The sequence below is a fragment of the Haliotis asinina genome, chromosome 3 (genome assembly GCF_037392515.1).
Source record: "Haliotis asinina isolate JCU_RB_2024 chromosome 3, JCU_Hal_asi_v2, whole genome shotgun sequence".
Classification (NCBI taxonomy): domain Eukaryota; kingdom Metazoa; phylum Mollusca; class Gastropoda; order Lepetellida; family Haliotidae; genus Haliotis; species Haliotis asinina.
This window is the reverse complement of record NC_090282.1, coordinates 25,139,158-25,153,966: the sequence shown is the minus strand read 5'-3', so window position 1 is coordinate 25,153,966 and position 14,809 is coordinate 25,139,158. Positions and strand designations below refer to the sequence as shown.

At 37.6% G+C, this 14,809-nt stretch overlaps 1 protein-coding gene across 3 annotated transcripts in view; it reads right to left on the bottom strand.

Annotated features, from left to right (window-relative positions):
• Window positions 1-444: 444 nt before the first annotated feature.
• LOC137277731 (uncharacterized) overlaps window positions 445-14,809 on the bottom strand; it is a 28,734-nt gene continuing 14,369 nt past the window's right edge. Inside the window, exons 1-9 of one of the 3 annotated variants that reach the window (XM_067809627.1) lie at window positions 10,446-10,495; window positions 5,056-5,472; window positions 3,540-4,652; window positions 3,006-3,159; window positions 2,793-2,856; window positions 2,218-2,322; window positions 1,934-2,019; window positions 1,373-1,445; window positions 445-1,269 (exon numbers count right to left, since the gene is read on the bottom strand). In XM_067809627.1, the coding sequence (XP_067665728.1) occupies window positions 1,264-1,269; window positions 1,373-1,445; window positions 1,934-2,019; window positions 2,218-2,322; window positions 2,793-2,856; window positions 3,006-3,159; window positions 3,540-4,652; window positions 5,056-5,407 (1,953 nt within the window). In that variant the 5' untranslated portion in view covers window positions 5,408-5,472; window positions 10,446-10,495 and the 3' untranslated portion in view covers window positions 445-1,263. Of the gene's footprint in view, window positions 1,446-1,933; window positions 2,020-2,217; window positions 2,323-2,792; window positions 2,857-3,005; window positions 3,160-3,539; window positions 4,653-5,055; window positions 5,473-10,445; window positions 10,496-14,809 lie in introns of those variants that run through there. The other 2 variants (XM_067809626.1, XM_067809625.1) reach the window with 2 other exon arrangements.

The window sequence follows — 14,809 nt, the reverse complement described above, 5'->3', positions numbered from 1 at the left end:
TATGTGTAATACTATAAATAATCTGTTCAGACATTCCATTGATTGATTGTTATGTTAATATTCAAGTTGTTATGTCTACAAACTGTAATAAAGTCATTTGATACATGTATACGTTCGTATGTTCTTGTCTCAGCATGTCAAAGGGAAGTAACTCCCCTGAGGTGGTGTTTGCTTCAGTAAACTATCCGAACGTTTTTGATGAAAAACAGAAGTGTTCGGTTTAACGCGGCTTGACTGTACATCCAAAAACAGCCATAACACTGACCGTGACGTGCATGTCCCAGTTCCTAATATGGAATGTAGGTTGTTTGATAATCATATTTTCTTGTGTATAGTGAGCACTAAAATATACCTGCTTTGTGTTACATGTACAGTCAAAAATTGAACTGTAAACAGGTGAACAATCAAGCGATTACGAAATGTAAAACACAACATTGCAAGATATGATTTACAATTTCATTTAATTGGATTTGATCATCAAAATATCACTACTTTCTATTTATATACATGGATTTGACTCTCTCAACATACAGTAGTACCACTGTTACAAAAATTGTCATTTTGGCTTAATATGGTCAACATGTGAGATTTCATGCAAAATTTGAGACATTAAATTTGTAATCAAGTACAAAATAAAAATACTAAGTAATAATTAGTATTCTGACACGCCATTTGGGTGACAAATGCTTAAAATAACTTTTGATTATATTCTCAGGGAAGTAGTATACAAACAATATGATAGAGAGAAATGTGAAAGATTTGTTTTGGCTCAAATTGTCATAATACATAAAATTAATTGTACAAAATGAAACAATATGTACACTGGTTACAAAACGTATCATGTTATGACAGCTGGGTCTGTACTATCGACTGGGCCAAGAAAAGCAACTGGCTACAGACTGACCAAAAATTCCTCACAAAAATGAACAGCTATCCAGCTTACAACTTACAGTCTATTCATCAGTCATTGTAGTAGACAAATGTTGTATGACATTTGAATGGCATGTAGAAGTGAAACAGATAAGGATGAGGGTTGTATGGCTGTCAGCTTATTCACTATGAAGAAATGACATCCTCTTCCACAATGTTCCTCAAGATACATAAGCTGACATCAATAAAACTCTCTTCCTTAGAAAAATGTCTATACTGTCACAATCACTGTGTTGGCTGAGACAGGTGGGGCTTGTTTATCAGATAAAATAGTGAGGTTGTCTGTAGTTTAGGAAGAAAGCCCTGATGCCGTCATCAATGATGTTGCTACTGTCACTGCTGGCTGAGTCGGATGGGCTTGTTAATCAGATAAAATGGTGAGGTTGTCTGTAGTTCAGGAAGAAAGCCCTGATGCCGTCATCAATGATGTTGCTACTGTCACTGTGCTGGCTGAGTCAGATGGGACTTGTGAGGTCTGAACTAAGTTCTTCAGACGAGACAGGTGTACCAGAGCCCTGAAACAGAAGGACATGATGTCTGTGTTAGCTGTGCTGGTCTAGGATGAGCTGATAACTTAATTTGGCAAACAGCTCTTTGATCTTCCAAACTTCACCAAAATGTTTAGCCAGTTCAGGAACTTATGGAAAAATGTTCTTCCAAATACCATCACACAAAAAGTATGAAAGTAAAGTATGAAACATTACTCAAAGTTCTAATACATTAATGCCATGTTTCAAAGCATCTGGAATGATAATTAGCATGTATTTATTGATGAATCATATTTATTGGGAAATAATTCCTTCTTTACTTGTAGTTAAACATCACAGATGTGGCATATAGACTTCATCTGCCATACCTCATCATCAACTTTGTTATGTCACCTAGAGAAAAATGTTAATCGACAAGAAATGACAACATCTGCTTTATAGTTTCCCTGGTCCTAAGGGTCTGAAGTTTTCCCAGCTTCCCTTTATACACTAGAGGTTCATGCTTGTGTACATACTTCTCCAATGACTGTCCTCCAGGCTCTCCCTGGAAGTTGTAGTCCTGTAGAGCTGGCAGGTCCAGGGGGTTGCTCATTGTCTTGCTCTACAACACATACACCACCAAATACGATTTGAATACAGATATGTTGTCAGCATATTTACAACACTGCTACAACCAGGATGAACTATCAAAACCTGGACATCACAGAACAATAAACAGCAAATGCCTTATAAAAATACTGCTTTCTTTAAAAAGTCTTCTCGTGTTATCAAGATATAGTTATCCTTGTGTCAGTCTCACCCCTGTTGCAGAAGTGGACTCTTCTGCCTGGAGTTTGAACAGCATGTTTTTGAGGGCCTCGATACTGCCGGGCTGCTCACTCCCAGTCAGTGTAGGGGAGGGTGTCTGTAACACAGCAAGTAAACAATGTATCAGTTTACCTCAAGTCTTTCATGAATTTCAAGTAGAGAGTAGAAAGTGCTCACTAGAGTCTTGGTTGTCAAATACTACAATTACCAGCAGCAGTGATACATCATTTGCAAATCGGCAAACTCAACATGACCATTGTTCAGTAAGCTAAATAGTATTCTTGGGGCCTTGACTGACCCAGGGCAATATCATGTTTGAATGTAGTAACCCCATAATATTACAGCTATAAGGATGTACTGACTTCATTGTCACATTTAAAAATTACCATGTCCTTCAAATTTACCAAGCAGTGAAGTGAATGATGTCTTTTGCCATATCCTGCAATGATCTCCACTTAGTTCCTACTTAAATCTGGCTCATACTCCACTTAATCAATCTGAGATCATGCGTAATCAAGACTGAGATCTTGCTGGTTCCAACTCTGATGCTGCTAAAGAAGAACTTACCTTCTTCACACTACGCAGTGCACTGCCAATCTGTTTTCTGTCATCAACATATACTGGGGATTTACTGAAACAAACAACAGCACCATGAATCTGTTCTTAAGAAAAAGACGTTTCAATGTAAACTATTCAGACGTATGCTATTACAAAGTACAAAAATACTGAATACTTTCCTATTAAACTAAAAGTGTAATGATAAGAGTAAACAAGACGTACTATGCTCCAACAGGGTGTTCCCAGGACCGGTCTCCATCCAACACTACATCGGTGCTGGGGCTCTGATGCAGGTCTGCAGCAATGTCCTGTTTGGTGGGGCTGAACCTGACACGGGCTGGGGTGAACGTTGGCTCCTCACTGAGACTAGACATGTCTGCAAGAATAGAAGGGATTGAGTGTGACCCCTCATATCACCCCCTACTGACACTGCTTTTAAAAAAAAAAAAAACAGAAAAAAATAAAATACTATTGAAAGGTTGTGTGTTGCCAATAACCACCTGCCATGTCAGATTAACTATATATGTAAATATGTGTATAATATATAGAGTAGTCCTCAAGGGCGCAAAAACAAATGTCATTTTCAACATTATTAAAATCATCCATATCAACTCCTGAAATATTTTATCATTATTTTATGTAATTCAGGTATTTACGTCTGTCACACAAGATCCAAGTATAAGTTCTCGAGATCCAGATATTTAGAAAAAATGCAGGTGCACAATGTTTTTTTGGGGGAAAATCTAATAAACTTACTCAAGTTACTGTCTTTGAGTATAGGACTAGCACCAGTAATATCAGAATGTGGTTGATGCTTCCCATCCATTACATGGGACCCACTCTCCATGCTGGAGCATCTTGGACCAGCAGCCATCTTGGACTTGCTTGTCCTATGAGGGGAACTCTGAGTTTCTGCCTCCAGCCTCTCCAAGTACCTGTCTAGTGATGTCTTCAGCTGGTCACTCTCAGCAAGGATCTCCTTTCCTAAAGTCCTGTCTTTGGAACTGGTGGCGGCAGAGTAAACTTTAAAGCCAGGATTAGAATTCTGCAACAATTTGTCACTTTCATCTAAAGATCTTGGAGCTAACTCTTTCCCTCCACCAGTTAAAAAGCTGTGCTTGTCAGAATACTTTGAAATTCCACTGGTTGCAAGATCTGAGAAATTCAGGCCTGGACGAGAGTCAGTTAAATTTGATTTATCATGACCTGATTTGTTGAGGACAATATCTCTTCTCCCATTCAGAAGCAGTGAATCAACAGTGATGTCTGATTTCTCTGCGTCATGAACCCAACTAGGGGCTGGTCGACCACCAGCCATCTGTCTTCTCAAGTCTTCAAGAGAAGCATCCAGAGTATTCACCCAGCTAGGTACTGACTTACCAGACGAAGTGTCAAGATCACCCACCCAGTCTGGAGCAAGATGACTAGATCGAGGATTGCCATGTCTTAAATGCAAGGGTAATGGAGAAGCCGAACGACTCCTCAAACGTTTGAGAATTTCTGTAGGTTCTGAATGTCGAGATGCTACCCCAGAATTAGAACTGGATGATCGTTTATTCATGTGTTTGAGGATGGAGGTGGGAATAGCACTATCAACAGATGACCTACGAGATGACAATGCTGGTTTGTTAGTCTGGACAGGTATACTACCAACTGTCCGTGTTCGACTGCGAGGGGTGTGATATGAATAAACATGTTTCCGTTTTCCATCTTCATCAACAATAGTGTTCCTATTGGTGTCTGTGGGGTTGATGCTAAGCAGGACGTCTGTTGTCATACTTCCAATATCGCTCACACAATGTGTTACAGTTGAACTGTCATCGTTGATCCTATCCAGCAGGTTAGCAGATCTAGACAGGGCATCCTCAACTGAAAACATGTTCATATATTATGCTTTTAACTATGTAACATCTGTACTGTATGTTACAGTAAAAACTTACACCTGTTTGACATGTTGTAGAAGATTAGTATTTAAACAATGTGTACATGCACACTTTATTCATTTTGGGACAACACTATCCGTTACATGTAGGAAATTATTATGCCTGTATTTGAGAAAGGGACCAGGAATGAGCTCCTTAAATAAGGCACATTTGGGAAGCTGTGTTCAAGAGTTCATTCTTAATTGACAAATACTTTTAATAGAAGGGTAGGTGAGAATTACAGAGATTATATGTGAAAGTCTGATGCAAGTTTATGGCAATGTTGTCACAGCACTGAAAATTCAGAAGATGAATGACAACAACCTGTAATCATCAATATACCCTCTTACCTTCTCGCTTTAGTCCTGTCTGTTCCTTTTTTTTCTTTTCTAGTAGTTTTTTCAATTTTCTATGTCGCAGTTCTTGCAAGGAGTCCTTCAGGTCATTGTCTATTGCTCTTGATCTGTGGGATGCCATCTTGGATCGCACCAACAGAAGTTCATAGGCATCTTGCTGCTGTTTGGTCCGTAACTTGCCATCAAACTGTTGTAGATAAGCAAGAAGAGCCTCTGATGCTGACATGAATTCCCTGTTGCCAACGAGTATCTTTCCAGTAGAGCAATGTATTCTTCTCTCAGGAAGAGAAGTCAAATCACCAGGACTGGCAGCCATGTTGGAACAAGGGGAGATACTTTTTATCATCAAGCGCCTGCTGATTATCTACAAGCTGTGCTTCACACCACAGTTTATTGTGCCTTGCAACCAAACTGGAAAGAGAAAGGCATTTGCACTTACTAGCTAAGTTAACATAGTTGTGCAATTACATCACTCAAATGTATACAATGCATATCACTGCATTCTGTGATCAATGATAGACAGATGGATTTAGCAAAGTTTTACGCCATACCCTATTGCCACATGGAACATGAAGAACAGACTTTAGACATGAGCACCAAACCACAATATTGCAATGTTTTACATGTTACTGTCAGAATAGGTCACTGCCCCTTAAACACAACCTGGTGAAAGGCCAATGACGATCTGAAAATCTGGACATGTTTAGGCCCTAAACATGAAGCAATGCATAGTACACATGTGTGTTCTAGCGTTCATACAACTGATATGATAATCACTGTTTGTACGCTTCAGCAGGGACCAAATATTCTCAAGAGCCCTTAGTAATGTTTGCCAACAGTTAACTTATGTGAGACCTCATCTACCCATCAACATCAGTGCTGCCTTCTGTAATGATCCATTGACCTCTGTCCAATGTAATAGATTCTGAACATACAACACATTTCCTGGCAACACTTAGCACGCTGCTGCCATTTGTACATATATCTACAATTACAATACATTTTACACAAACTGTAATATCGAAAGAAACTAACAGACTATACTGATATAGAATTATAGTCACAATTCAGACATAACAGATATTTTCACTAACATCACACACTTCCGTTTCCATACATGGACAGTTAGAAACATAAAAAGTTAGTTTCATAATCTGTAACCTAGAGAAAATGTTTTATTTGACTTTAATATTTCACATCAACAAATACTTGAAAATGTAATTTTCTGAATAAAATAAGCATGAGTCAGGATAAGGAAAAATATGTAATACTATGTCAAGGGATTTATGTGACACACAAATGTCGTTAAAGTACACCTGAATGTACAGAATTGGCATAGAATACCCACGATACTGCATCCAGAGAGACACACATATAACTGAGAGAATACCTTCAGTTCATCAAGAGCAGTTATCTGTGTCTGTTCTTTCATCCATCTGTCATGACTACTGTCTACATGATCACTGATACATTCCAGGTTTCGAAGTCATTATCTGGATGTACGCTACACTACACCCTTTCAATCCTTTACAGGACCTTCATACCACCAATAAGGACCTGTAAATTTCAACTTTTGACGGTCAAGAGAAAGCCCTGTATGTAACACAATTACAAAGACTTCTGTTCATTTATGAGTGAGCGATGTTTACACCACACTTGACAATATTCCGACAATATAACAGCATACCCGAAATAATCAAGTCCGGTCAAGCAGTTTACGATGGCATGGGCAATGATCCAAATCAGCCTGGGTGAAAACTGATCAGCCATGCCACACATTAGATTCTCGTTACTGGTTTAAATGCCAATCACAGATACCTTGGACCCATACCTTAAGAAGCCCCATAATGGTTGTCCATTAAGAAAACATACCTCACAATGGTTGTACAAGACATTTATGTAATAACCATACATTCAAACAGACTGTACAACAAATGTGAACATAAATGGCAAATAATATCTATTGTCAAATGAATTTCTGCAAGTGTCCAGCATTCATCAGGTAATGTAACGTGAGAGTAAGTGATTATTCACTGCAGATGCTCTCTGTGAGACAGGTATTGCCTACAGGAAGGTATCCCACTACAGGAAAGTGTAATCTACAGCCTCACAGATGACTGACTCCTGTAATCCCACAGTAAACATAGTAAAGTGAAACTCTTTAACCTTCAGTGATCAGTAAACCCTGAAATGTTATCATATTATCTTACAACTGCTTACTGCAGTTAAAACATGAGGTCACACAAAACAAAAGGAACTTGAACATTCCAACGTACCAGTGAGCAAAAATAAAAAATGAAATAAATACAGTATAGACTAACAGAGAGCCTACTGATACGTTTCAGAACACAAAACATTTCTCTCCAATAAGAAATATTTTCTTTCTTATATTGATTTTCACAACAGAGCTGGTTGCACTTGCTTTTATACTCTAGACTGCTTTCATGAAATAGTATACATGTATTCCACAGTCACGTTGTAGTATGGTCTATATGTACCAGACTGCAATCACAATACTAAAGTTGTTACTGTCAACATCTGTACTCTACATACAATATTTTTCACATGTTTTAAATAATACATAAGGCCAGACCAAGTTTATTTCTTGTTTCACTGATACCCTGGTCTTAGTTTTTCATGAAGGAAAAATAAAATAAAATTAATTTCCTCCACTCAAAAAATAAAAGCCAAACGTTTTATTGGCCAAAACTGTAAACTTATAAGAAAGTTGGGTTTTTTTATTGTATTTTGCCCATATGCACTTAATAAATTGCCAAAAGTAAAATACTTTTAGCATTTAGAAGGAATATTACATTGAATGGTGATTTTATTTTCATTTTTTCCCTCCTGACTCAAGGTTTTCTGAGGACAAAAAATCTGAACAATAAGAATTTAGATTGGTGTCTGACCTAACGTACATATAAACATTATTGACAGCATACTAAAGACCGGTCAATTACAAAATGATCTGACTAAACTTATTCAATCTGCTGTAACCATAGCAACTGTCTTGACAGGACAGGATAGTTTAAAGACATCACTTCTGCAGACACAATGATGAAACAATAAACTTATAACATCATATGATTTGAAAGCCGAAGTCATACTTGAATATAAAAAAATCACTAAACAGTAAATAAATAGCAAATATTACATGACGATTCACCATTGTGAGTCAGCATGCCTACAAGAAGCACACTACCTACTGACATAAACTGGTGAGGAAAATGGCAGCAAACACAATTTTCATGGTAACCAAGTTAACTATATCAATTCTACAAACCGTTGGGTAGTTTCCCTGTTCTATACTTTAACCACAGCTGCCAGAGTTGCGTATATTCTGTAGAATCAAAGAACACCTAGGTATGCCAGCTGGTCTACCACCCCGCTATCAACTGTCTCCCCGAAGTCATACTGATATACACATGATAACACTTTCACTTACACACCTGACAACCACTATCAACAACTATCAATAAATTTTCACCTTCAGAAATGTAAAAGCAAATAAAGTATTACATCCATTGATGAATCCAAGGCACTAAAATTTCACTTTTGTCAAGACAAACGTACCAAAAACATAAACATACTATTTTCCTGTAAGCAGAGGTGGAGGTGATCACCTCCAGCAGTTATCATACTGTGCTGATAGCGGTAGAAACGTTAGATGTACGTGCATGCCATTCAGTGCTATCTACCCAGTAATAACAAGTTAATCCAGGGGATTAGAGTCTTCCATAGAGTGTACCGCAGCTAAAATGGTGCTTCATTTTATCAAGAACTGCCGAGTGGACAGGATTATCTGGCCTCTCATAGCAGAAGGCAACTGACACAGCATTAACCTTAGGATAAGGGAATAAGTTTGTCCATGTGCATTCATCCCCGGTTATAAGTTAATCCCTGGACATAGTGCACGTTTGATGGCAGTTTACTTATTTCTATACGAGAGCTCACACACAGGTACCAGGACAGAAGACATGCATATGAAATGTACACATACTTTTACAGCCATTTGTAAAAGTGGACAGATCAACAGAGGCCTTTACACTGCATACTGAGAGGACGGCACTCAATGAACATGTATGCCATATGATAGATCACCTTTAGCTTTATGCTTGGGAGCAAGGAGTGTTTTTCAGTTCACAAGAGATCATGCTGCATTTTAATTGCATTAAGAAAGGCAGGTTTTAAGCCATGATAGCTACATGTCTGTAATACAGATGAGTCTCTTTCATAACATACTCTACTGGCTCTTTCCCTTACTCAGATTCTTCATTACTAAATGACAAAATATCACTGAAAGCAATATATTTACTATGGTTGGGTTGAAAATTCATCTTCTTTCCCATGACACATTCCCTTCCTCTGAACTGAGCTCATTAGACCAATGAGAAGTTTACTTGACTCAGGCTTAGAACTATGGGTACTAGCTGCAGATCATCAAACATACATCAGAGCATAACATTAGTTTTGCCTACTATCTCTTCCAACCTTGAGGGTTTAAATGAACTGTTCTCATAAACATATTGCCCATTATGTATATCTCTGAACATTGAAAATAAAATAAAAAAGATAGCATTGTAGACAAAAATGGGAATGAAATCAGCCAATTGACTGACAGCAGGGTCCCAGATGGTTTCATTTGGAAGAATTTCCTCAAGATATTTTCAGAATATGGTCATGATGTTTGCGTGTCCTCTCAAATGTTGCTATCAAAATGTCCAAATGATTTTTGTCCCTAACAAAGTCAATGCATCTAGTTAATTGCCAAGTCTTCCAAGCTCCACAAGAAATGACAGATCTATGATCATTGGTTTGAGGTCAGTACATGTATTTCACACTGAAGTTTGCCTTGTTGAATAACCACAGCAAAAACAGGTTTCAGACTAGGATTTTGACAAATGTATCATTAGGATCATTTTAAAGAGACATCACTGATCAGCAGCTTGAATATCCTTCCTGGTCTGGAGTTACCATGAGCAGGATCAAAATTGAGTGGAAAACCTGCATCCCATGAAGCAATCATAGAACAATAATGATCAAAAGTCTATGCTAAGTGTTGGAGTTACTACCACCATAGTGCAAGACAGCAATGGGGAACTAGGCTGTTATGTACATTGCTGAGATCCTTGTCTTTTGAAGCTGGCGAAACACCTTAATGCCAACTATGCCAAAATATGTCTTCTTTCATCAATGTATATATGTGCAAGTATAAAACCATCTTACCAGATTAGTGGCTTCAGTGACAGATTGCTAAAAACCTTCTTGCATTAAAAACCACAACTATGACATATGTGACAACTGTGCATTTCATCGCAAATACATACAAAAGTAGAGTTGCATGGTCGACCTATACAAACTGTTTGCCAGGTACACACTCTCACCTGTACACTCAACCTGCCTTCATGCCCGACTAATAGAACCAGAGCGAGTAAAACCTATGGCTGTGACCACCATACCCCACAATACCTTGTGCTCCACCCAGTACGGACACACCAATAGCAACATTCTACAGATCACCAGGCATGTTATAGGAGTTCAATACACTAGCTTGTATCTCAGCACACCTCCTTTCACCATGCCTGAGCAGTCAGTCCCAACAGCGAATTGCCTCTCCCTATTGTTGGGCTGCGTTCAGCATAGAACACACTGCCACCCCCATGCTGGGGCAATATAGGGGTGCCTTAACCTACTCTCAGCTTACACATGGCAGTTCCTATACCCAGAGAGTTAGTGCTGCTGCAATAGCTGTTCCGTGACCACCACTAGAACTATCTTGATGGTTCAACTGATAGGTCACAGATTCTTGGATTGAGTTCAATCATAAAATCGTGTTTAGGTTTATAACTCTATGCTGTGGAGTGGGTCGCACCATATGAATTGCATTTGAGGAAGCCTAATGTAGCAGTAGTAGGTTTATTCATTAAAGCTGAACTCCCTCTGAAGGGGCAGACTATATCCTAGGATTGCATGAGGATTTAAGGATGTTGCGATAGCTATCTTATCATGTGATCTTATGGTATCATCAATGTAAATCAGAGTGGCCCGAGCAGCCTGTCCTTGTTCAAACATTCCTCACATTGTGGAATAAAACAAAGTGATCAGTAGGGAAGGGTATTGCTTCTCATTTCAGAATTGAGATACACTGTGACAGACAAAAGCATATTGTGATACATATTGCCATATACAGTCAAATCCCGATGAGTTGAATCGCTGGGGTCCAAATAATAAATTTGACTTACCGATGTATTTGAGACATAGGTATATGATGGTAGAAAAAATGGTCGAGACCGATAGGTACTTCGAGATTGGCATAATATTTGAGATACCGGCATTCGACTCATCGGGATTTGATTGTATTGGTATTTTTCATACCTGAAAGTTGCCATGTCCTATTGACAAAAAAGAAGAAGGAATCTTGTTTTCTTAGGCCTCTGCCAGTCCATCCAGATAATATACATGCATGCTTTAGCCTTTATGATGTTGGTGTACACACTGTATTAATTATTTTGTCATAAACAGTTGGCATGCAAACAAATTATTTGCTTTAATATTTGTGTGCTGGTTTCTTCATTTCATGGCTGATTGATCTTTCATTGGGACTGATCACACTTTCAACAATACTACAAGAACATGATGAAGAATTTTCTTTTTCACTAGCTGATTTTTGAAAATAACAATACAATAAGGATTTGTCAGTATTTATTGCATCTATATTTTTTATTATATCAGTTATCAGCTGTTAAGGAGGTTACAGATCTTTATCAAAATGTTATTTTAGGTATATTTTGCAGATTTATACAACTAAGTATCACGACATGTAAGGGATGCTTTACATGCACATGGAAATGGACAATGTAATAATACTGATGTTTGATGCACCAAACAGGCGAAGTACCACTGTACTTTCCGTGTTGATGTAGCGACTCTCGCGTATGACATCACATGACCTTGTGACCTCATTATCTTGTGAAATAGCGAAATGCTTTCGAGCAATGTGCATTTTAGATTCACAATAGAAATTGGATAAAGAAATTTTACTGTTTTTAACTGTATTTTGTGTATATTATATGTATCTATGTGTTCATTAAGCTATGTGTAGAGACCTTTTTAAGAATCCTTTCATGCTAAAATGTCTGATATATTTGATATTTTAGAAGAGTGTACCGGTACATGTTATGTTACCTCTGTATTGAAATATGCCAATGTACCGGCAATATCGCACACCTTTAGTGATCAGTGCTTCATATATTTTGCCAATTGCAGGTAACAATGTTCAAAATTAAAAAAATAGTCTGGCAATAGAACCACCATAAGCTATCCATAAGTTGACATGCAACGGTAAACACAAAATGCTGAACTGACTTTGATAAAACAAACCTGGAAACAGTAATCCCCTTTGGACTTGGGGTATGTTTTGTAGCGCTCATCACATAACATCTGATTCCTTTCATTCTGACATGTGACATGTCCATACATATTGAATGTTCAGTTCTATCAGTTGTAGTCAACAGTTGTTACTACCTTTCAAATCTGTTCATTTTTGAATTGACTATCAAATAAACTTATTTAACAACTTTCCACTGAAAATGATAAGAGTCTTATCAAAGGTGGCGAGAAAAGCAAAAATACATTTATATTTGAGTACAGTACTGAATAAGCCACATAGCTATCCCACGAAACCAGTATCAGCAGATTGTAAAAGCATAACCTCACAATATGACACACAGTAAACTGTGTTCATTACAAGCATGCTTTAATATAACAAACCGGTGGATATAATGAAATGTCTCTTTGGTCCTGTCCATGTAGTGTATAATAAAAGTGGACATGGTGGAAAAGAGCATACAAAGAAAAGGTCATATTGGGCAAAAATCAGAACCCTGCTCGTCAGCATGGGGGTCGGACACCACACAAATAACTCTTGCGTCAGTTATACAGTCATCTTCTATCACAGCCAGCATCTTCTTGACTTAAACACACATTATTGCATCATGATCTTCATACTGCTGCATCGTCATACCACTAACACAAAGCTATCTGTGCTCTATACCTTTCATAAGTCTATGTTGAAGTTACGGAGTTGATATTTCCCAATAATAATAATTAATATCCCAGTGTCCTCTGACACTGACTGAGTCATTCTCAAAAAACATTCATACTAAAACTGACATTAATGGGCAAGTTTACGTGAAAATTAATCTCTTTGTCTTCCAATTTTTCCATCATAAGAAATGTGTATCAAGTAGCTTTATAGCCATTACATAACACATATCAGAAGCACCTAATTTATTTTTTCTGTTATATCAATTGAAAGTTTCTACATTAACCGAAAGTTCTATGTCCACAGTGAACGTCCATTGGAAATGATGTCATTGGTGCCCAAATGATAAACGAATGATATCGGTACAACTTATTAGACTCATTTCACATGGTGCAGGTATACGTGTGGTTCTTGTGTCTTGATGCGCAGGCTACTGTTTTGTACTGTTATGTAAATTGTAATCCACCAAGTGCATGGCTGTCAGCTGGTTATGTGATCGGTTCCACACTGTTACATTGTACAAAAAGTGTTACCACATAACCCTACTGTATAACATTCAACCTGAGTCGGTTGTCTCTCTAACCAACAGTAACTTCTTTCAGCAAAACTCAAACGTATGCACTACATCTAGCTTGGCATCGGTGAATGTGAGGGCATTCTACTTTTGGTACATTACTACATAAATCTTTATACAATATACGTCCCATCCCTTCAATCTTCATTTTGATGTCAAAACTATATCCAAATACACCGCAAAGATACAATTCGCAGTTTTGAATTCTGTTTGAAATTCATTTTTCAATGATATCATCCACTCATTGCAGAGCAAATTTTGTGAAACTTACATGGCTTGTAAATCCAGCCAGTGTTGACACCAAATCATCATTCATTGCATCTTTCATAATTCATAGATGTCTAAATATAAATGTCCAATTTCAATGGAGAATTGTTTAAAAAAAAACAAAGAAAAGTGTATCAATGTGATCACCTGTATTTACATTGTTTGGCCGAAACATGATGAACAAAGAATCACGGAGAACGTTTAGAAACTACACGAATGTTGAAGTGAAATTTCAGCCAGTGTGTTTACAAGATCATTCCACACGTATATCTGTTATATATGAATCTTTGAATTCCTCAAACAGTTCAAAGTACAATGATAAATGGTCCTCGTCACCAAAACCAAGCATCTCAAAGAAATCTTGCAAAATATAACAGGTGTCGCACTATGGAAGGACCACTTGTTTGAAATATAAACAAAAAACATCTCAGATTTTACACTGTGTATTGTTATCTCATACTGTGAGTGATCTGTTGCCTACTAATTGCATACACTTGCTCATATGTTTTTGAACATCCATCTGAAGAGCATTGTAGCAAGACACAGTTACATAAAAATACATGTATCTGTATTCCAATTATTTCCACAATTCAACACGTCAACATGTCATCGTTTCCGTAAGCGTTTGATGGACACAAACTCTCATGCGACGATGACGGCACTTCGCCTCATTTCTCACTACTGCCCTTGATCATAATGAAAATAAAACAAAAACAACAACCAACAGATTGTCAGAATATGTTGGACTACTTACATGTTATATTTATGTGTATAGTACTACACGTTGCTTGAAACAAGAAAAGCTTCCCTCCAAACATCATACGTACTCATGTCAATGAACAGGCCATTTTGAGAAGTCGCTT